The sequence below is a fragment of the Strongylocentrotus purpuratus genome, unplaced genomic scaffold (genome assembly GCF_000002235.5).
Source record: "Strongylocentrotus purpuratus isolate Spur 01 unplaced genomic scaffold, Spur_5.0 spur5_scaffold_4, whole genome shotgun sequence".
Classification (NCBI taxonomy): Eukaryota; Metazoa; Echinodermata; class Echinoidea; order Camarodonta; family Strongylocentrotidae; genus Strongylocentrotus; species Strongylocentrotus purpuratus.
Window position 1 is genome coordinate 20,756,382 of NW_022145610.1, and position 24,712 is coordinate 20,781,093.

The 24,712-nt window shown below is 36.2% G+C and overlaps 1 protein-coding gene across 1 annotated transcript; it reads left to right on the forward strand.

The window, feature by feature from the left end:
- Positions 1 to 6,602: 6,602 nt before the first annotated feature.
- On the forward strand, positions 6,603 to 20,951 carry LOC115929323 (neuronal acetylcholine receptor subunit alpha-9-like). The gene is made up of 8 exons (XM_030998071.1): positions 6,603 to 6,896; positions 9,841 to 10,016; positions 12,776 to 12,820; positions 14,023 to 14,132; positions 14,435 to 14,621; positions 15,350 to 15,707; positions 17,000 to 17,162; positions 20,622 to 20,951. The coding sequence occupies exons 1-8, from the start codon at positions 6,821 to 6,823 to the stop codon at positions 20,854 to 20,856; spliced, it is 1,350 nt and encodes a 449-aa protein (XP_030853931.1). The 5' UTR covers positions 6,603 to 6,820; the 3' UTR covers positions 20,857 to 20,951.
- Positions 20,952 to 24,712: the final 3,761 nt, after the last annotated feature.

Consider the following 24,712-nt stretch of genomic DNA (forward strand, 5'->3'; position numbering starts at 1 on the left):
ATTAGTTATCCGATTTTGCTCAAACTTTTTTGATCGGTTTGTCTGATTTTATTTCTGCTTCTATTAAAACTAAGGAGTTGACTTGCCCTTTGAATAGAAGCGATGAAGTTTTGCCAAATTATAATTGCCCTAGCTACCCCTTTGATGGAATAACCGTCCCCCACCCTCCTCGCAACAATGTAAAAAACAAACAAACATACAAACCTCTAGTCAAAAGTATACACATGTACATGTACATGTACATGTAGATATGAACAATTAAAAACTTTTTGTAAGTAATCGATTATTTTTATTGTATAATCGATTATTAATATACAGCAATAAAATGTTCGCTGATTAAACTAATATCCGTTATATTTAACTTGTTAATAATAATCATGCTTATAAAAGATGTTTTTTAAATACATAATTAATAGTTGTTAGTATAACTTATTTTTTTCTTCTTTTGAATACTAAATAGCGTTAAAATGCGTAATTTCATATGTGCCAACTGGAAATATATATGTATATTGTATTGTAGGTGTAACATGGCGGACAACCTTGAATTAAACGGACGGACGGCACGGACAACCCAGTCTTTCTGACTGCGCGTAGTCGAATCCGATGCCTATAATTAATAGTTTTTGGAGTCCATTGAAAGATGGACTTACTTTACCTTATGAAATGAACGAACATTAAAGATAAACTTGAGTTCTGGTAATGCGATTGCATTGTTAAAGAAAAGGTGTGGAATGGATCAGAAAAGTTGATCATATAGCATGTAAGTAATGGTGTGTAATGCAAGGCTCTGGAGTCATCAAAATCATAACTTTGGCAGAGTCTTGGTAAAGTAACAATCACTTACACAGAAAGATGTATATGGGACAACACACATGGTGTCGGGGCTAGTATTACCCTGATTTCCTTATCTTTCAATGCTCATTACTCAGCCAGTATACATTTTCTTCCAAAAGTGTTCAGCACATGACATTTATTTGTAATCTTGAACATTCAGTGTAAGTTTCGTTAGATTCTGTGAGAATTCATTTTCTTTTTTTACCAGAACTCAAGTTTATCTTTAAGCTATTTTACAAGTCTCGTCGAAAACTTATCATGTTATGTATATCATGATGCGAAAGCTAATGTGCTTAGATTAGCAAGTGCGCTTGTAAAAATAGTGCACTGGCTGATATGCTCCCCAGGGAGTGGAGAATGTGCATACATTGTGTGCGGGTAAGCCTGAATCCGATGACCGGGGTCAGGCGCGGATCCAGGATTTCTTAGGGGAGGGGGCCCAACTTTTTTTTTCTTTTTGCTCCCGAAAATTTGAAAATCGCGCCGGCCGAAAAGTCGCTCAGTGGGGGGGGGGGGGGGGGGGGGGGATGGGGGGGGGGGGGGGTAAGCGGACATTTTTTTTTTTTTTTTTTGGAGTCCCAAAAAAAAAATCGCAACGACTCAGCCAGCCGAAAAGTCGCTCAGTGGGGGGGGGGGGGGGGGGGGGGGGGGGGGGTAGTGAGCACAATTTTTTTTTTTTGGTCCTCGAAAATTTTAAAATTTGCACCCCCCCCCCCCCCCCCCCCCCTGGATCCGCCACTGACCGGGGTAATAATATGATTGCAGGGCCCTCAGGGAGAACAGTATGAAAACTGATGAGGCTACCCTGGGTAAACAAGACATATTATTATTATTATTGTCTGTATTACTGCCAATTACATCACATCTTGGTACTTTGAGAATTCTGAATTAATTATATCTGAAGAAAAAAAAAATCCGTAAATAAAGCACTCTTTCCACGCACCTTGTGAATCATCATTTCAATAGAACCATTTCGATTACAGAATAAGAGTAGGGAGAAAGGTAGAAGTTTGTTCGAAATTGGACATGAACACGGATATGTTATGTATCCTGTCTTATGATACTTTGAGAATTCTGAATTAATTATATCTGAAGAAAAAAAAAAATCCGTAAATAAAGCACTCTTTCCACGCACCTTGTGAATCATCATTTCAATAGAACCATTTCGATTACAGAATAAGAGTAGGGAGAAAGGTGGACATGAACAGAAGTCTGGAAAGTGGTGTAAACTTGCATTTTTAGTCTTTGGACTTTTTGACAAGTCGTGAATAAAACCTCATTTGAATCTTGAATGTAATGAGCAGTAATACGAATGATATAATGTGATAAAGTTTCTATGATTAAGACGAGACAATGTATTAAAGCTAATGTTCTTTCATTTCATAAAAATTTAAGTCCATCTTTCAATGGACTCCAAAAACTATGTATTATAGGCATCAATTCGACTACACGCAGTCAGAAGGACTGGGTTGTCCGTGCCGTACGTCCGTTTGTTCGGGTAGGTCCGCCATGTTTAATATACAATACAATATACATATATATTTCCAGTTGGCACATATAAAATTACACATTTTAACGCTATTTAGTATTCAAAAGAAGAACAAAAATTAATTTCTACTTACAAATAATGAATAAATATTTAAAAAACATCGTTTATAAGTATGATTGTTATTAACAAGTTAAATATACCGGATATTAGTTTAATCAGCGAACATTTTATTGCTGTATATCGGTAATCGATTATATAATAATAAATAATCGATTACTTAAATAAAAAATAAAATAATAATAATTGTTAATTGTTCATATCTAAACGCAATGTGTGTATACTTTTGACGAGAGGGTTGTATGTTTGTTTGTTTTTTACATTGTTGCGAGGAGGGTGGGGACGATTATTCCATCAAAAAGGTAGCTAGGGCAAGTATTCAACACAAAGTAATTGTCCATCATCATACCGTATTTATAACCACATGTCCTATCTTCTTGTAATTTATTTATTGTCTAATGTACTTCAGTATTGCAGTTTCATCAATTATACTTAATTAATGTATTTACATTTTCATTTTTCATTATCATGTTATTGTTATACATTGTTAGTTAAGTAATTCGTTCAAACTAAGCGCATTGTTCATTTCACGTTTCTTGTTAATCCTTGTTACACATTTAGTTTAACCGTACTTTTCATTTCACTTGTTTTGTAAAGCGCTTAGAAACTCTATTTGTATACCAGCGCTATATAAATCTTAAATATTATTATTATTATTATAATTTGGCAAAACTTCATCGCTTCTATTTAACGGGCAAGTCAACTCCTTAGTTTCAATAGAAGCAGAAAAAATCAGACAAACCGATCAAAAAAGTTTGAGCAAAATCGGATAACTAATAAGAAAGTTATGAATTTTTAATGACATGAAAATCTATGAGAATCACAGGACAAATTCGCAACTCACTCATGAGTCTGTGACGTCATTGCCTCACTATCCATATTGATAATATAAATTCCAATTTTCCTCCTTAAAAATCTTCTTTTCTCACACTAGCATCCAAGTTATATTGGTAGTAATATGTTCTTGTGTGGATGCACTACTTTTTTTTCAGTTAAATCATGAAAAATGTGAAATTTAATATACTATTTATACATGAATATAGAATATACAATATTCAGAAAATAGTATCAATTCTTCAAAGTTCATTAAACATTTTGTGAAATTTCATGCACGCAATATGATACAAAACATATAAACTGGGCAAAGGCATGGGAAAATCAAGTTTTGGGGCATAAAAAGGGAAATTAATGGGATAAAAAAATATATAAAGCAATTATTGATGAATAGTTAGGCAATGACGTCAAAAACTGATAACCAATTTGTGTATTGATCGATTTTCTAAATTCCATATAGTTGTTCATACTTTTTAAAAATTCATTACTTCCTTACAAAAGCTCTTGGGGAACTGAATTCTTGGCTGAATAAAAATAAGTTGATTTTGAAAAGTGATAAAACCAAAACGATGCTGCTAGGATCAAAGCAAAAGCTTAGATCATAAGATAACAGTATGCTGTCGATTGAATTAAATGGATGCCAATTGGAATGTGTATATACATATAAATGTTTGGGAGTTATAATTGATAACAGTCTTGACTTCAAAAAACATATCGAAAGTATTGCTTTAATTGTGAAACAGAAATTAGGAACTATTCGTCGATGTAAACATTATTTTGATAAAGCACAATTGAACAAACTGTACTGGGCTTTTGCAGTGCCCCATTTAATGTACTGCTGTACCGTTTGGTCAGGGAGATCTGAAGCAAACCATAGTAAACTGGAAAGATTACATAAGAGGGCAGCATATATGATATCTCGTTTTTCCTGGGAAACCCCATCTGAACAAATTTGTGAAATTCTATCTTGGCCGAAAATAGATCATCTGTTTTTTAGAGCATCTTGTTGCATGATTCACAAATGTTTACATAAAGCTGCACCTGAAGTACTCGGTGATAAGTTTATTTATATTAAAGCGATATCATCTCGGAGAACAAGGAGAATAAATAAGATGCTAATTAGGATGCCACATGTTCGTACGACCTTTTATCAGAAGTCATTTCTTGTCACAGGTCCATCAAACTGGAATAAATTACCCGAACGTATTCGATTTATAGAAAATATGAAACCATTTAAACAAGAATTGGCATAAATACAGGACCCGCCGGGAGAGCAGAAACGTGATGTGGCTGCCATAGGTAAATAAGACCCTATCGTATTTTTAACAATTTGTTATAATATATATATATATATTGTTATTATCATCATTGTTATTATCATTATTGTTATACCGTATTCAAAAAGTTCGTCCCGCCCCTATTTGCCAACTTATCTGTTCATAAGACTACTTTAGTAATAGCGCAATCTGTTACTAACCAAATGTACATGTACTGGATGTATACTAATGACATTGACCTCACGTTTTGCCGGGCTTTGCCTAGACATGAATAAGGACCTTCTTGCATCATTAGTGGACGATAACTGGACCAAGCGTGTTTCACAGGTGATCGACCACCAAGGAGTTTGTTCGTTCTATGTTGGTATGTGTATGTTGGTGTGTGTTTGGTATACTGTTGTACTTGTTATGTGTTTAAATGTTGTGTGGGGCGGGGGGGTAGTAGGTGTTTTCTAGCTCTTTCTCTTTTTATATATACTTTTTTTTGTCTCTAAAGGAAATTTAAGAGGAAAACAGAATATTGTAGAAAAGAGATTTATGATCAAACTGGTCGAGAAAATAGTACAAACTTTATTTGCGACTTTTTTTTTTTGGGGGGGGGGGGTGAACATATAATTTGTTTATGTGAATATTTTTCATCTGTAAATGTTTAACTTTAGTTGGAACCTTGTATGTAAATGTAAAAGTTCATTTTCAAATTTATTAAGACCTATGTTAAAAATATTTTTATTAGTTTGTATACAATGTTATAAATTATGTACAATTTTTCATTATGAGAGAAATGAATAAAAAAAAAACTATGAAAACAAAGGATAAGGCAATGCAAGGAAAGTACTCGCAAACATGAATCTTGTTGGTTTGTTATTGTGGTTGTTGCTGTTGTTTATTATTTTTTTAAATATTTCACTGTTTGCTTCAATTAGGATATATGGCATTCGTATCATATACATATTACTCATTTCGTTATTCTCTATTAAAAGAAATATCCACTGTTTTTACATTCAGGAAAAAATATAAATGTTATCTTCTTAATTGTGAGTAGTTTTATTTGATCTAATTGCCTTTTATGTGATTTATGTAAATAATTATGTTGTGTTTTTTATGTGATTATGCTATGTTATATTATCTGTTTGTTTGATTGTTTTTATTTTTTATATTTTGTATAATGTATTTCTCTTGAAGGGTGGAAATATAGGGGATCAACCTTGACAGGCCAATGGCCTTTGTTGATCCCCCACATCCTCCACCCTTCATCCTTATTCATCAGTACAATGTAAATGAATGTTTTTTGTATGTATTTATATTGTTTTAAATAATGATTTGTTTGTATATCTTTTAATGTGTTTTTTAAAGAGATGTGAAATAAAATTGAATACTGAATACTTGAATACTATGTTCAAATCCTTATTTATAACTTGGTTTGCAATTTTTTGTTTGCTAAAGTCGTATTTTGTAATTTTCTATATTGATTTATATTTTGATGTGTTTGCAAAATGTATATACTTGTTTGTGTCATGAAGCGTCTCAACGAAAACCAGTAAAGTTTATTTGCTGATTGGGCTATCCTTCTTTTTAAAGGTAGGCGTTACTACTGCAGCTAGAAGGGATTAGACCACACAGCGAGCCAACGAGGTCACTGTGACAGGTGGCTATCTCATTAACTCAGCTCTCATTTAACATAAGAAAAAGAGGATCATGGGGGACCAACAGGCACCAATTTGGGAAGTTTTCTATATAGAGGGAGCAAGTAGCTACAAGTAGGACAGTGTGCCTTTAAAGTTGTTTAATGATAAATAATCGGTATTTGTTGTGGTTTAGTCCTGTTTGGACGCATCATCGATCTGTGACAACATTATACAGTGTTTCTTCATGATGTCCTTCTAGGGGCTATACTATCCAATCCTCATTAAGCTCTCTTTAACGACTCGGCGAGCAACAACACAACCTTTGTTTGCCTCGTTGTATACGCTCTCTCCTATTCTGCTACAATTGATACACGATCTGCTATTAAATCCTTGTTTTGAATAAGATTCTATAGCGTCGACCTTATCCGGTTCCATAATGTTCCGAGTTCCGTGAGACCCATCTGGGTGTTGTAATGTTAACGAATAACGCATTCATGATCAGCAATCAAACAGATAGAGTTATCTTTCTCCAGCTGCAGCGGTGGAATCCATTCCTATCTCACTCAACCCCGGATTTAACTACCTAGCGACTTCAAACTTGTGCAGAAACTTCTTTCCAAAGTCTTACTCGGAGTTTCAAGAGCATGGACCCGGTACACTTCAAATTTGTAATGGTCTGGCTTCTGCTAAACTACTTGATATTAAGTCATATTACAAAGGGTAGGTATTATTTCGTACCATTTTGCGTCATGCATATACTAAGACAATGACGATGATGATGGTGGTGGTATATGATGATGATCATTATTAATGATATTATTTCATGTATTATTAAAGGTAAAGATCAGTTATGGTCATGCGATTGCATTGTGAAAGAAACGTTGTGGAATCGATCAGAAAAGGTTGATCATCAGCATCTAGCATCTGCAAGGTTCTGGAATCATCAAAATGATAAGAAATTTGGCCCATTCTTCGTAAAGTTACAAGCACTATACACAGAAAGATGTATATGGGACTACCCTATATCTCTCACAGACCATGAGAGAAACAAATTTACCAAATATATGAATTAGTAGGCGGTTTCCCTGCAAATTTTTTATCATCATGTATTAGTCAAAACATATTCTTTCACCTGATTGGTAATGAGAGCTTCCATTTCATTTTTTGAAATTGGGGCGTTTCCAATACTGACTGGTCTTTACCTTTAACACTCTTATCATCATTATTACTAGTACTACTATCCATTAGTCTAATAATCATTTAATCATAAATAATAATCATCATCAAATGGTTATTAGAGTATTATACCCTATGGACAGCACACGAAATGGACGTTAGACAAACTTGCATTTAGACTAAATGAACAATAGACTAAATGGGTAGTAGACTTATTTGAGATTAGTCCAAATGTAAGTAGACGTAATGGTTATTAGACCATGTTGATAGTAGACGGGTAGACCAATCGGCAACGGAAAGACAGAGGGAAAACAGATTGTGACGTTGTTCAAGAGAAACGGTAAATCCAATTGTGATACAAGATGATTCTAAATACAAGCAGAAAAAATGAGAACTTTAAACACGTAGTAGGAATACTTTAAAAATATTTTAAAAGATATAAATGCGACTGCGTCTCCTATATACCCCGCCCTAAATTCAGTTTAGGAAATGGATGAACTTTTGGGTTTTTTTTGTAGCATTTTTTAATTGTATTCATTCAGTACAAAATATATATAAACAAATAAACATACAGCTTCATTGATTTACATAACATATCAAAACATAAAGAAAATTGTACATCCCTCAAAAAATACTTAAGATAGTTTAATACACAGTACATAATGTTTTCAAATTAATTATACTGATTGAATATTATAAATCAAAGCGTTATACGCACAGACAGACAGACACACCACACACGCTCACATACTCAGACACACATACACACTTAAATATCCCCTCCCCCCCTTCATTCCAAAGCTCAACAAATCCCCCTCCCTTCCCGGAGCATACACATCTACACATTTGTTGGAAATCCTGTCCCTTCCTTTTCCTTAAGACCAAATTATATAAAAAATGTCTGAGTCTGAGAAAGAAGTATTTGCCTCGCCGTCCTTGACTGTGGAAGTTGTCACATTTCCTGAAGTGAAGTGTTAAAGTGCCCCTCTCCCCCGCTAATTCCTTTTCTTCTTGCCTATTTTCTATAATTCTTTTTTTAATTTCTTGAGAAATTGGGGGTCTATTTTCAGTTGAACTATATTTAAAAATCATATGTTTTGTTAAAAGAATAATGTGACTTAACAATTGTTCTTCTCCTGCATTGGATCTATTTATCCCGATATGAATTTTTTGCCAGTGTAGATTTGTTAACGCTGATAAAGCGTGACATATCACTATGGAAACAAAAAGCCTATCTTTAGTAGTTCTTGAGATATCATCATAACGAGGCCAATACCTGGAATTTCATAAGTTGACCTCTGTGACTTTTGACATTTGACCTAGTTACTCCAAAAGCTATCTATGGTGATACATACTATATTCAAGTTTTAAATTCATATCTCAAGTGGCTCTTGTGATATCGCGTTAACGAGAAAGCGGGACGGACGTACAGACGGACGGACGGACGTACAATCCGAAAACATAATGCCTCCTGCACCACCCAGGGGCGGATCTAGCTTTTTGCTCAGGGGGGGTTGACCAATAATGACGATGCGGAGCATCGTCCACGAGCCGATTTTTTTTGGGGTGTTTATTTGAACCCCGTAAGTGATGTTTTCCTGGCATCTATTAACACAATGGATACCATAAAAAGCAGTGCATGATAACGTCTTTTTAAATCAAGTAACAGTTAAATACACAGTTATATCCAGAGTTATCATGTGTTTGGTTAAGTTACCAGATGAGTTGAATATCTTCTCAAAATATTTGCACTTGAAAGGGTTTCTCTCCAGCGTGCGTTCTTTTTTCTTTCTTTTTTTTTTTTTTTTTTTTCTTTTTTTTTCCTTTTTTTTTTTTTTTTTTTTTTTTTAATGTGGGGATTTTGGGGATGAGAATCGGCAACGCTGGCCTAGCTTGTCACTTCGGCGGTGGCCCGTGTCCTCAAAAAAGCTGATGGGGGGGGGGGGGGCAAGGGACTCTGTGACATTTGTTCGCCCAACCCCCCCCCCCTCCCCCAAAAAGAAATAATAATAATAATAATAATAATAATAATAATAATAATAATAATAATAATAATAATAATAATAAATGAAATAAATACATAGAAATAGAATAAAATAAAATTACAAGTTTTAAAAAAAAAGATAAGATTTAAAAAAATGGTCCCCGGATTTTTTTTTGGGGGGGGTTGCAACCCCCCCAACCCCCCCTCTAGATCCGCTTCTGCCACCAATGGCAGGCAGAGGCATAAAAAGGAAATTTCTGGGTTGAAATTGGTCCAAGAAAATTGACAGTTCGGTCATGCAACTGTGATGTCCTATATCATATTCATATACTTTTTGTCATTTGTTTTGAACATTGATATATAATCATTTTCTCTATTTTTAAAGTCAGTTCCTATTTTGTCTGAGGTAACGAGTATCGAAACAGGAACTGAATTCCCAGACTGAATTCCTGTATGTGAAATAAAAGGATGATTAATAAATCGCCCTCTTCCCCTCTGCTACAGCTCACAGAGTAGACGTCAACACAACTTTATCGGCAGAAAGCAACATCACGACGGAGAAAGAGTTAGTTGCGAATCTCCTCTCGGAATATGGCGACACTTCTGTTCGGCCTGTCAAGGATCACCTCCAACCAGTGGAAGTCTTTTTCAGAATGCTCCTCTTTGAGCTAATCACCTTGGTAAGGGTAGATCACGTTGCTGTGGGGAATATTTTTCCAGGGAGCGAGTGGTTTACGGTTAGTAGAGGTGTTGTGGACGTTTACGGTTAGTAAAGGTCCGTGGTTCAAGTCCCGCAGCACTAATGTCCATTGGCAAGACATTGATCTACATTTGCCACTCTCCACCCAGGTGTTAAATGGGTACCCGGTAGGATGCGAAAGCTAATGTGGTTAGATTAGCAAGTGTGCGCTTGTAAAAATGACGCCTGGCTGGAATGCTCCCCAGGGAGTGGAGAATGTACATATATTGTGTGCGGGTCAAGGCCTGAATCCAATGACCGGGGTAATAATATACTTATCTGTAAAGCGCTTTGAGAGGGCCTCCGGTCCTGAAAAGCGCTATATAAGAACGAGCTATTATTGCAATGACGAACCTTCGTCATTGCCTTGTTTTCGTTCACATTCTGCCCCATTAATATTCTCCTCCTTATAATTATATTCCTCGTCAGAAAATCGCATTCGTTTTACACATGGTGCTTGTGATTCCTAGTTAGGTGCTTTCCTCATGTCCTTTTCATTTCAAATTTCATAGGCATAGTCTCTAGCATCTCATCAAGGTCACCTACTTTTTCGATTTTCGAAATCACTCATGCATAACCGTCCAGGCGCCATTTTGTCCGTTTCTGGTCCATTTTAAGGCCTTTCTATCTTCCTTCCTATCTCCACTATCCTAGATCCTACACATTTCTAACAATTTCTCTAGATAGTCTAAGAGATGTTCTTTCATCTGCGACGTATAACCTGACCTTCAAAATGCCATCTTCGTACTCAAAATTCAAATCTGAAACTGACTGCGTCAAAAATCTCTCAAATTCTTAAAAAAATGGACCCCTAAAAATCTAAAACTGCCATAACTTTCTCATATAAATTCCGTTTTGTGTTTAAATCTCACATTATCCTTATCTCATAATTGCACATAGCCATGCCAAATTTCATGCTCCAATGACTATGCAAAACATAAATAGCGCCCTCTAAAGTTCTGGGAATTGGCTTTCTCTCTGTGGCCGTATCTCCATAATGGCTTGGCAAACCCGTACCCTTTTTTGGATTTAGATACTTGAAGATATGCCCTTTCCAGCCATATACAAAATTATATACCCTATAACTGACCAAATATGAGAAAATTGCCCTCCAAATTCGCCATTTTCAAGAAAATTGAGAAATAACTTCAGCTTGCTCTAAACCGGCGATCTTTATACCTACATCAATGAAACTTGGCAGACACATGTATCCATATACGTGACAACTGTCTGCTAAGTTTGGTAAATTGTAATGCTCTATTCGCCAAGTTATCGCCAAAAATGATGAATTTACTATGCTTTACGTATTAGCGCGTTTGATGCGTGCAGTACGTTTTGCGCAGATGACAATGGTGTCAAACTGACCGCACTGAAGTGCCCTTTCGAATGATACCAAGTATGGTATATGTTCACGCACAAAATTGTGAGTAAATCACATTTGAACAAGTACGAATTCCGCCGAGTTTCCATGACGTCATTTGTTAAGACTGTTATTCGGTTGTGTTAGTATGGGCGGCCGTTCGTGCCAAAGCACGCGTCGTAACATGTTCATCATGCACCAAGTCATATTGGTTTTGCACGCAGTGCTTGCGAGCCCTTTCTAGATCCCTTCCTCTACTCCAATTCCCTTCAAAATTCGTAGGCGTAGTCTCTAGCATTCCTTCAAGGTCACTAAATTCTTCGTTCTCCGGAAACCCTCATGCGTGACCGTCCAGGCACCAATTTTTCCGTTTCGGGCCGTTTTGGTGACCTTTCTTTCGCCCTAACTATCTCCACTATCACAGAAGCTACAGACTTCTTTCATATTGCTCTGGATAGTCCGAGAGTAGCTCCTTCGTTTGACACGTAGAAACATGGCGTCATTGCACGCACATCGTTGTGACACGATTGCATTTCTAGTTATTAGTATTATTAGTGTTACGAAGGGTACTTAGCAGATAGTAATAGGGACTTTTAGATTTACACGACGAGAACGTGGACCGCCACGTGTGACATCCTTTTAAGGTAATGTGACGTCCTTTTAAGGCACTGCTAGCTGGGCACGGCCCAGTGTCACACGCGGCAGTCCACGCTTTCCTCTTGTAAATCTAAAAGTCCCTAATTAAACCAGTGGGGCCCCCCTCCTCCCCCGAAGGCTTAAACTTGTAGACATCTTTTTAGGAGCAAGCAAGAAAGCACACAGAAGAAGACAACAAAATGTTCTCATAATAGAATTTGCCTAAATTAAAAGATATGTCCTTTGTCCAATTCCCTTAAATCATAATGTTCCTCTCGAGTAATACAGTTATACTAAAAATAGGATCAGTTAATGATAAAAATGCTGTCACTGACAAGACACCTGAATTCAGGTTCGAATCTCAGCCCGGCACTAATGGCCTTTGGCATGAGATTAAACCACCGCTCTCCACTCAGTAATCAATGGGTACCTGGCAATCGCTGGGGATAATAAGAATAGCAGGGCCTCATGATGAACAGCATAGAAACAAATTTATTCTTCATTTAATTATTTTGTAGTTCATGATCTATTATCATCATCATTATTATTATTAGTTCTATTATCATCCCTATCATTATCTTTATTATTTGTATTATTATCATCATCATTATAATAACACTTCTTTGACGTAATGCCCAATGCCTGAACCACTTTCTGTAATTCCCCATAATCTCTAAACATTTTCTCTCTCACCATGTTTCCAGGATGAAACACATCAGATGGTCACAGTTCGCTCCAATATGAGACTGGTAAGATGCTATCGCGAAATACAATTGCACAGACGGTATTTCTATATCATAAACAAAATCCAAGCTATTTTAGCTGTGCCATGTCCCACCCTCAAACGTGTTAAGTTGTAGTATATCTGACTACTATACTAGCTGATAGCATTAAAAGTTGGAGCTCGGATCAGCCTGTTTGTCAAATTGTTACAATCATGTATGATACCGTAATACCATTCCATAATATTTGGTAATGTATTGACATGCCGTGGACTTGCTCTCTAATATACATGATAGAAGATAGTGTAAATAACAAGCTTCAAATGGAGTGGATCGTCAGTGTCCATGTGCAGAAGGTAATAATTCGCTGACACCAGACTTGGTAGAAATACTACGGTGGTGGGTGTACAAGTCTGCACACATCAAACCCGTAGTCCCATCACGAAATACCTCCTAGTCTTTCTTGGAGAGTCTTTAAAAGGGAAATGAAAGATAATGACTGTACCATATTAAATATGAGTGGAAAATTCAAAGCATTACGTAAGGCCTGTTGGTCATAAACCTGAAGACAAATCTTAGTGATTGACAGCACATAATTTGGGTAAACACCCGAATTGTGTCGAATTTCCCATGAGAGCCCATTAATATGCGTCTTCAAAATGCATGCAGTAATACACCAGTTTACAGTTGTATCAGTGCGCATGCGCAGACAGTTGACCTCGGGTCATTGGCCCCAAAATTGGGGCCAATAACCTCTGACCTCTGGTATTTATGCGTAAATTAAAATTGCGCCCATGCAAATGATGATGTGCGCGCACAACGCAGCGCGCAGGCAGTGATGTCATCATTATTTGCATGGGCGCAATCTTAATTTACGCATAAATACATGACTCCCAGGTCATTAGCTTTGTTTAAAATGGCGCACACAACTGTAAACTGGTGTATTCATACTAGGAATCGAGTCTTTCAAATTCATACATTTCTGTGAGCGTGCGTGTGTGTGTGCGTGTGTGTGCGTGCGTGCGTCTGTGCGTGTGTGAAAAAAGTGTGTGTGTGTTGTGCAAATTTGAGGCTTTGAAATACAACCCACAACGGAAACACAGATAATAACGTCCTCGTCTGAAAATTAATAAAGATAGCATGCCATCAAATATCAAGTCGGAATTAAATGAAGTCACAAGCACAAAAAGATGATAAGTTTTAAATCATTATCGTTTCCATGGTAATAGCAATGGACAGATGAGTACCTACAATGGGACCCGGATGAGAATGGTGGTATCTACAACATCACACTCAAGACGAATCAAGTTTGGAGACCTGATGTAGTCTTAGATGAAGAGTAAGTGATGATTTTTAGCGTTATATGCACGTGGTCATTAATGTAATTAAACCAATCTTGATTAAACCAGAGAGTTGGAACTTCCTGGTTGAGCGGAGGCTTTACGTTCGTACCTTGATGAGGATCAATATCCCCGTTTAATCACAGAATAAAAAGGCATCAACACCATAAATATATTAAAATCATGGCACATTAATTTGCAAAACTATATGAAGACAAAAACCACGGAAATAAGCCACAAACAAGCAAGAAATAATATTTATATCCAAGTAACTTCTTCCATTTTCGTACCTCAAAATCAGTCTGGACCGCGATTTCATCAGTATTCCTGAGGCCGACACGTTTGTGATCGTCCAGTACACCGGAGCGATGGACTGGCTATTCCCGGCAATCACCACCAGTGCATGTAAGATGAACATACAGTATTTCCCGTTCGACACACAGCAGTGTGTCCTCACTTTTTATCCGTGGACACTGGACGAAAGCAAGGTAAGTAGCGAAAGGTGCACGCCAAAGTATTATTTGAATTCGATTGGGGCTGAGACGAAGATGACGAACAAAAAGAAGAAGAATACAAGAAAGATTAAAAAAAAAACAAGAAGAAGAAGAATAAAAAGAAGAAGGAAGAAAAAAAGAGAGAAAGAAAGAAGATTAAGAAGATCCTTAGAATCATGGGCAAGAATTCTTCATTTTCATTTTTTTTCAAAACTTTATTATTATTTAATTATCTATCATAACGCAGTTTGCCAGTATGAGTAACACATTGCTCTCATGCTGCTATTTGCCTATATAATGGAATTAAGAATTCACAATCGAAAGTACAACGGGAGGGGGGGGGGTGGATGTTACACGAGATTCCTCCAGAGACGTCATATTGCGTGACCGCCTCTCACCAGTTGCTTCGAGTATTGCAACCATAATCATTATAAATAATGATTAGATCAATTTTCATAGCGCAGATACTATATATACATTATTGAAATAAAAATATCTCCTGTAAGTATTATTTTTTGTTTTTTCAGCCGTCATTATTTATAGGCCTATCTTCTGATGTTCATATCAATCAAGTATAGTAGGCCTGTTCATATTCCCTTATATGCACCAATCCTGCATCTTTAAGTTTAAACACCATTCAGAGTAATGCGAAATTACGACAGACGTATCGAAATCAAAATTGTCATCATAATTCGTAATCTTCTTCTGATTTAAATTTTCAGATGCGTTTCTTCGCTAAGAATGACGAGGATGCCTTGCAGGCGCGGTACGTCCGCAATGGCATCTGGTCTATGACAGACTTCAAACCTGAGAACTTCAGCTTCAGGTACATTTGCTGTCCCTACCCCAACGACCACATCCGTTATACCCTGACCTTCGATCGAGAATACGGTTTCTTTCTTTCCAATATAATCGTTCCTGCTATTTTCCTGACGTCGTTGATGCTCGTTGGTTTCTGGCTTCATCCTGACTCGGGGGAGAAGGTCGCATTCACCGTCACCAACCTGTTGGCTCTGATTCTCTTCCAGCAGCTGGTCAGTGATAGCATGCCGCCCATCGGTGAACCAAGATCCATCATAGGTTTGTCCGCAATAAGAAAATACGACCAACTTTAATACAGTGAGGTAGGGGAGGGGGCATGGGGCGGCTATTATGATACACGCTCGGGTACCTAGATCTGCAGCCAATAATCTTTACTATAACCATGCTTACTGAATTATGCATCAAGTTCATCTAAACCCTGAACCAAACTCTTTTCGTGAAGCTAAACTTAACACTAAACCTAAAACACATTTTTTTTTCTTTTTCTTTTTCAAAGCAATTTTGTTTTATTTCTTCAAATGTGTAATATAAACCATAACATACAATTGAATAAAATAAACGTGTTCAATATTGATTGCTTTAACACAAACATAATTAAACAAAATCTTATTTGCAGTATAATTATATAACTTAGCAAAAAAAGTAAACGTATAAGTACCTAAACATAATATATATGTCATTTGTAAATGTTATTCACTTATATAAAAAAAAATTTAAACAAATCCGGAGGTAATTTTACTGGAGCAATGCCTGCTCCTCCCTGCCCCCTCCCTCCCCTCCCTCACACAAACACCCTCACCCACCCACCCACGCACATACTCACCCACCCACACACATACTTACCCACCCCCACCCCCACACACATGCAAACATACACTTTTTAAATATTTTTTTAACAATTTTGTTTTATTTCTCCAAATGTGTAATACAAACCATAACATACAATTGAATAAAATAAACGTGTTCAATATTGATACACATACACGCACACACTTGCACGCACACACGCACCAAAAGCCTATCTCTGACGAAATAAATCATGGAGCCTGTGTTGCCAAAGCATGTAAGAACCTGCCCCCTATAATCGAGCGAGGGCAGAATAGAAGAAATTAAGTAAAAGCAGGTTGAGAAGAAAATGAAAATTCTATTTCCGAACTATTGATTTAAAATCAAAATAAATCATATCTACTGAATTGCTTGATATTTCATGGCCTCTTCCAATATTGTTTTCATGATTCTATGGCAGGTGGGGGTGGGGAAGGGCGGGGGTGGGCGGCGGCTAATTTGGGAAGAAATGTTATTTTTGTTGGTAATTAATGTGTAGGCTACTTAGAATATACCAGAACTGCGGCTTTATCACACCGATTTCGAATGTTAAGACTGAAAACTACTTCAACAAATATTGTAAAAATAGTGTTGAACATCACTTTTCTACTCTGCAAGACAAACGGATATATTCTGTGTCCTTGTCTCTCTCTGTCTCTCACACACTCACTCTGTTTCTCTCTCTGTCTCTTACTCTCTCCCTCCTTCTGCCTTTATATCTCCAGTCACGTGTTTCTTCATGCTGGTTGTCGTGAGCGGATGCAGTGTATTCTTCTCTGTATTGGTCCTACGTATGTACCATCACGATGCAACGTCTATCCCTCCGCGTTTGGCCATCAAGATGCTCATGCCTTGGATAAGTAAGGGAAAGAACAAGAATTATATGAGGTGAGAGGTACACTCTAAAACTCAAGGTTAAATCAACGCATAAAAGTACAGAACTTTAAAGTACAAGTCCACTCCAAAAATAATTTACTTTCAATAGAAGCAAAAAACTCAGACAAACCAATCTAAAAAAGTTTGAGCAAAATCGGATAACTAATAAGAAAGTTATGCATTTTTGAAAAAATATGTAAACCTATGGAACAATGAATATCACTACACAAATTGCCAATTTGGTTTTCAGTTCGTGACGTCATGTCCTCACTATTTATCAATTGCTTTATATAGTTTAATCCCATTAATTTCCCTTTTTATCCCCCAAAAATTGATTCCCCCACACCTTTGCCCAGGTTATATGATTTGTATCATATTGCGTGCATGACATTTCACAAAATCTTTTATGAACTTTGAAGAATCAATACTTTTTTCTGAATATTATATATTCTTAATTATTGATTTTTATATAAATAGTTTATAAAAAAAAAAATCACATTTTTCATGATTTCACTGGAGAAAAAACAACAACTCTATATTAGTGCATCTACACAAAAACATATTAACATCAATCTAACTTGGATGCTGGTGTGAAGAAATAAGATTCTTAGGGGGGAAATAGGAAATTTATATCATCAATATATAGAAATAATTAGTGGATAGTGAGGACACGACGTCACAGACTGATGAGTGAGTTCCCAATTTGTCTTGTGCTTTTCATTGTTCTATGATAGTTTTACATACTTTTTCTAAAATTCATAACTTTCTTATTAGTTATCCGAATCTGCTCAAACTTTTTTTGATTGGTTTGTCTGATTTTTCTACTTCAGCCCTTTTGGATGCTAGTTTAGAGTGTGCAATGAAAGGACATATATATATATACAGTGTGATTCAAAAAAAAGTTTACACCTAGAAAATTGCTCATTATTTAAAAAATCATCGCTGAACATTAAACTGTTATATGTCTTTTGAAAGAGTGTTTTATCTTTGCAAAAAACATATGCAATGCATTTCATACATTCAATCCATTTTCTCACTCCGCTAATCCCAACATAATACATACTGTAGGCATCACTTTGGCGCAAGTCGATTTGTGCCCTCTCGAAACAATGCCACCTGTTCATCCAAGCGTGAACACATAACACACAAAAATGGTACCAAATGATTTGGGATAAAACACTCTTTTATAAGATGTATAATAATTTACTGTTCATAGATGATTTTAAAAGTAATTAGCAATTTTCTAGGTGTAAACTTTTTTTTTACTCACACGATACACACACACAGGGGTGGCGATATATATATACAGGGGCGGTGATTTCTTTTCATGACAGGGGGGGGGGGGGGACGAAAAGCGAGATTTTTTTTTACAATATTCACTTTACTTTTTAAGGGACATTATACGAGGGTGCGTAGCGATTGAGCCAGAAGATTTTTGCATTTTTATGAGTCTAAATGCTGCACTCTTCCAAACAGCCTAAAAGTGTGTTGCAATCTTCAGTCAGTACTTGTTATACATTTTTTCTCAACTTTTTACAATTTCCAGGGGGGGGGGGGATACCTGTCCCCGCGATCACCGCCCCTGTATAAATATTATATATATATATATATATATATATATACGTACACATAATGTTTTTGTGGGTGTTGGCGGAGGGGGTTGCATGTCACAAATTCTGGCTTTTTCAAGGGGTCGGGCAACTCAGGTAGGCTAGATGAGCCTAAACATGCTAAAAATTTGAACAGGAGTAACACGTTTACCTGCGCAGTTCGAATGTTTTGGATGTGCAAATAAGGTTTATCAATGATAAATATTAGAGATAGAGGGAGAGGATAATTTTGCCCTGCCTCCCCTAATTATTCGCAGGTGATTGTCGGAAATGGATTTGGTCAACATATCCGAGTTAGAATGCTTGTCGAAATTTTATGCCAAGAAATAAGAGCAAAATCGATGCATTGCTTTTTAATAGGTTCCTCACATTCTACTTACAGCCTTTTCACACACAGCTAAAATTCTATACACATGATTAGTTTAAAGGGCTTTAAAATAATCAGCTATACATACGACATCATTCACACACAGAAATTTCGGTGCGATCGTTATTCGTTTCGTGATTAACTACTGCTCTTAAAAAGCGCAGTAGTGCCATTGCGCATTGAAGGTCATGGTCATATCAAACAAAGCGCACGCTCCATCCAGTTTAAACACGTTTAACCGTTCACACATAAAATGTCAAGCTCTCTAGATACGAACTTCGTATCTGCAGCCTGCTTTGAGGGGCGTATGAATCGCAACTTCGTATCTATCCGAACTTCGTATAAACGATGTTCACACAGGGATTTTTTTAAAAGCTGTTTAAAACTGTTGAGTTAAATACGTTTAATTAATCATCTCTAGATACGATGAATTTTAGCTGTGCGTGAAAAGGCTGAAGATCTATCATATGAATTGAGAATCATTGAGACGTGCTCATATATACTACATGCAGTGGTGTACGCAGGATTTTGTCAAAGGAGGGGGGGGGGGGGGGGGGGGCTAACAAGCGGGGGTGGGGTAAGAGCACTTTTTGTTTGTTTTTTGGTCCCAAAAATTTCGCAACGACTCGGGGGGGGGGGGGTTAAGGTCACTTTTTTGGTTTACCCTTTTTCACACAATTTTTGCCAATTAAAAAAAAAATTACTGGGGGGATTAACCCCAAACCTCCCAAACCCCCCACATTGTTTAATTTTTATTTTATATGTATGTCTATACTTTGTGTAAACTGTGGAACAAATAAAACTCGAAACTTGAAATGCAAATTGAAAGCACATTACTTAAAGATCGGGCGACATCCAAATATAAGTTGATTCCTGTTGATGTGCAGGGCTGCATACAAATCAAATTTTATTATTCAAACATCTAGATATATTTCATATATTTTTAAATATTAAAACAAATAAAATTCTCAGACCTGCTAAGCTCTAACGAAATATAATGACATCATCTCTCAATTAGTGAGCTAACGCGAGACAGTGGTATGTAACTTCCCCTGGCTCAGCACATGCTCACAAACTTGAAAGAATTGCATTCTTTCGAAGAATACCTCCATATTACCTTTCTTTTCCTGGTGATGCTATAGTACGTCGGACATAGCAACTCTTATGCTGGTATTGTAATGGTCTTTTCTAAAATGGTGGTCAGCTCTGGTGAATTGTAATGTAAATTTAGAAAGAAATTAATTAAAGTTAAATGAACATCCTTTTTTTTTTAGCGAAAAAATATTTTGTTTACTTAAAATTTATTAGCAGTGTTACATTACGTATTGAATAGTTCCCTTCAAATCTTTTTCTCCGTCCAATATATTTTTTCTAACACCAGTATGTAACCATGATCTTTTTTAATACCGATATGCCACAGCATGTATTTGTTTGAAGTATTTCAGTACTTTTTGTTCACTAATGATTTAATACACTATTTACTTTAAATCACAGGAAATTTTACAGCTCCTCTCTACCCAACATCACGGACATCGTTTTTATGAACGGGAAAACGGAGGTAAATAAAAGTAGTTCCAAGGCAGACGATGATCAAGAAATGGATGACAGAAATGTATATTTATGGAAACAAACGGCCCTGGCATTTGACTCCTTCTGCGGAACGATTCTCTCTCTCTGTATGCTTGGCACATTGCTGTATGCTCTTATCAGTTTCCTTATGGGAATATAGTTAATGTGACGATTCGTGCATTCTAACTGCTACTGTGCTGGGGGTGTTTCACAAAGATTCTAAGTCGAACTTAACTCTAAGTTGGACTTAAAAATTATGGAGAGCCATTTGTAGCCTTAAAATAAAATATATAATAAAAAGCAAATATTCAAGTATTTTAGACTTTTTATAAATTCCACATCAAAAACATGAAATCTCTCATCATAATTGAAAATATTCATGATTTAAATCAACATTTTATGCCTTTTAAAATAAGTTTTACAAAATATTTTCAAAGGTGCTACTGACGGCTTTCCATAATTGTTAAGTCCAACTTAGAGATAAGTTAAAATTAGGATCTTTGTGAAACACCCCCAGGTGTCCTATTATGCGACAAACAGCCCATGTATTTTCCACCGAACACTGTTTTACCAAGAAATATGCACGTGGTGCTTGGTCTATTTGTTTCAACCTTTAGAGCAAGAATCATTCATACAGTAGGCTTGCGGGTGCACCATGTGAGAGTGAGAGTGACTATCAGGAGTGACTATCCGTCGTCAGGAGTTGACTATCCGTCGTCTCCTGACGACGGATAGTCAACCTGTTCGAAACGTCGAGCCACTCCCGCCACTCATCCTCTCCAAGCGCTATAGTTCTCCTTAGAACTATAAGCTAAGAAAGATAACCAACAGTCTTTTTCAAGACTATACCAACAGTCCTTTTCAGGACACCCTCAGAAAAATTACCAAGAGTCCTTTTCAGGACTCCTCAATCCTCGGCCCCTCTCTCTCTCTCTCTCTCACATGGTGCACCCGCAAGCCTACTGTATATCTACATCACCATGCAAGCCGATACTTACAAGCAGCATCTAAGAATCAATCATTTTTAATATTTAAGAAAGATTAGATCCAATAGTAATTTTTAAACTATTTTTTTCAAATTAAAAATTCCAGATTTTTAACGTGATATTTTCTCACTTTAACATAACAAATGATAAATATAATACTTTGGGGGCATTTATTGATCTGTGTACTCTCTTGACCTTTGCTCTGTGTATTTTTATATTCCCTATATTTATTGTTTACATATATTTTATTTCTTTTCTTGAATTGTTATATCATTGTTTCTTTTAAATGTGCCTTTTTATGACAAATGAAGAAGGAATTAATGAGTAACAGAAACGTCAAGGACAATAGGAAACTAATTTTATTCAAATATAATTGTGATGCAGGAAATGGAGTGAAGTAGATAGGTTTGTTTATCATCACAAAATATAACGAATTTTCTATAACTTTGGTATATAAAATGTGGTAATTGGTTTAAACATTGCAGACGTTCACGACGCTTGGAATGTAAGCATTGTTTGTGTTTTAGTAATATCGGAACAAGAAACTCCTCATGTAGGCTTAACACAAGGAGATAATATCTCTTTGGTTCAAAGCACAATTTTTTACATGAGCACTGATATCGAAAAAGTGAAACAGGCCTGAAAACACATGAACTCGTTCCTTTCCGTCTTTCATTTTTCTGTACCACTTTCCTTCTTTTTCTCGATATTCTTTCTTTTTCGTTGTTATCATTTTATTTCATTCATTTACATACTCATTATCATTATTATTATATATTTCTTATATTATATAGTTTAGAGTGTAATCGATGTACCTCATTTTCTTTTCTTTTATGATAAGGATTATGGCAATATTAACAGTTGTATAAATCGTCCTTGTTTTCACGAAGTGACGGTAGTGAGGAAAATCGTAACGCAAAGTGAATGCAATTTTTGTTCACTTCCGTCACTTCGTGAAAACAGCGACGAAATAATTAATAAAAATAATAATAAGAAGAAGAAGAAGAATAATGATGAGAATGATATTAATATTGATGATAATAATGTAAATAATGTTAAATATTGTAATAATATTAATGAAAACACTAATAATAATTATAATGATAACAAATATGATAATGAAATAATAGTAATCATAATAACGATCATGTTTACTCAGGGAAGCCTCATAAGCTTCAATGCGTATAATCCTCCCGAAGGCACAGCAATTATCATTACTGCAGTAACTACAAGGTACTCAGTTACACCAGGGTGAAGAGTGGCAAATGTGGATTAATGTCTTGCCAAAGGACGCTATATAGGACCATACTGAGATTCGAACCCCAAACCTTTGTATTGAAATACAAGTGAATGAACTTCTTTACAGCGTCACCTTCTCTTTTAGATATATTGATTACTCAACAATGACCAAATTGGAATCATGTATGTTGTTGCACGCTTTGCCACGCCCATGATTGTGTTGAGCAAGGCTGCTTACTTTTCTCAATTATATACAGATTGCTTATTTATTTTAAAAAAAATCAGTATTACTAAAAGCTTTCAGATTTATATTTCATAACATTGTCAAATAATGTAAATTGAGAAGGAAGTCACAAAGTGTAATAATGTTGCACATCAATTTTAGAAAATAAAACTTTCCTTATTTTCATGATTATTTCCATAATAAAACCGTGTCGTAATCAGAGTATCGACTCACTTGTCAATGTAATTTTTTCAGCCAGTGTAAATTAACATACTTTCAAAGAATACGAGAAGTCTCAATGAAAGTAATACCAAACAGGATTGCAGCGAATAATCATATAATTTAGGCCTTACGTCGGGATTAACTTATTCTTCCTATTATAATTTGTGTTCATATTTTAAAACTCCTACTACTACTTTTACTTTTAATGCTACAATTAATACTACTACTACTACCAACACTAGTAACAGTAGACTAGTAGTAGACGTTTTAGTTGTAGTAGTCAGGGGCGTAGACAACGGGGGGGATGAGGGGGATGGCATGTACAATCATCCCCCCCCCAGGTTTTGGGGAATGATGATAATAATAGTAATAATAATAATGATAACAATTATAATATTAATATTAATAATAATTATGATGATGATAATAATAATCCTCATCATTATTGTGTTTATTGTTATTAGCCGCATTCACACGGTGAAAGCCAATTCAGACGGTAAAAAAAAAGAAAATCTTACAAGTATTTTGTGGTTATCTTGTGGTTTGGAAACCACAAGATAACCACAAGGTTAAACAGGCGCGGATCTACGGGGGGTTTAGGGGGTTTAAACCCCCCCTTGGGCGGCCCCAAAAAACAAACAAAAAAAAAGGGGGGGGGGGGGAAAAAGAAAAAAAAAGAAAGAAAAAAGAACGCACGCTGGAGAGAAACCCTTTCAAGTGCAAATATTGTGAGAAGATATTCAACTCATCTGGTAACTTAACCAAACACATGATAACTCTGGATATAACTGTGTATTTAACTGTTACTTGATTTAAAAAGACGTTATCATGCACTGCTTTTTATGGTCTCCATTGTGTTAATAGATGCCAGGAAAACATCACTTACGGGGTTCAAATAAACACCCCCAAAAAAAATCGGCTCGCCGCTACGCGGCTCGTGGACGATGCTCCGCATCGTCATTATTTTGGTCAACCCCCCCCCCCCCTTAGCAAAAAGCTAGATCCGCCCCTGAGTCATCCCCCCAGGTGTACGAACCTGTCTACGCCACTGGTAGTAGAACTATTATTATTATTAGTTTTAATAGTAGAACTATTATGAATAGAAGTAGCAGTAGTAGTATTAGTAGAGTAATGACAGTAGTAGAAGTAGTAGAAGAAGTAGTAGTAATAGTAGTAGTGGTAGATTTTACCGACGCTCACAATGCTGAGCAAACTACTTTTTCATCCTATCGGGTACCCATATAACAGAGTGACACATGTAGATTGAGTGCCAAAGGACGTTAGTGTCGGGCTGGGATTTGAACCCGTACCTTGTGATCTGCAGTCGGATGACTAATCCACTAGAC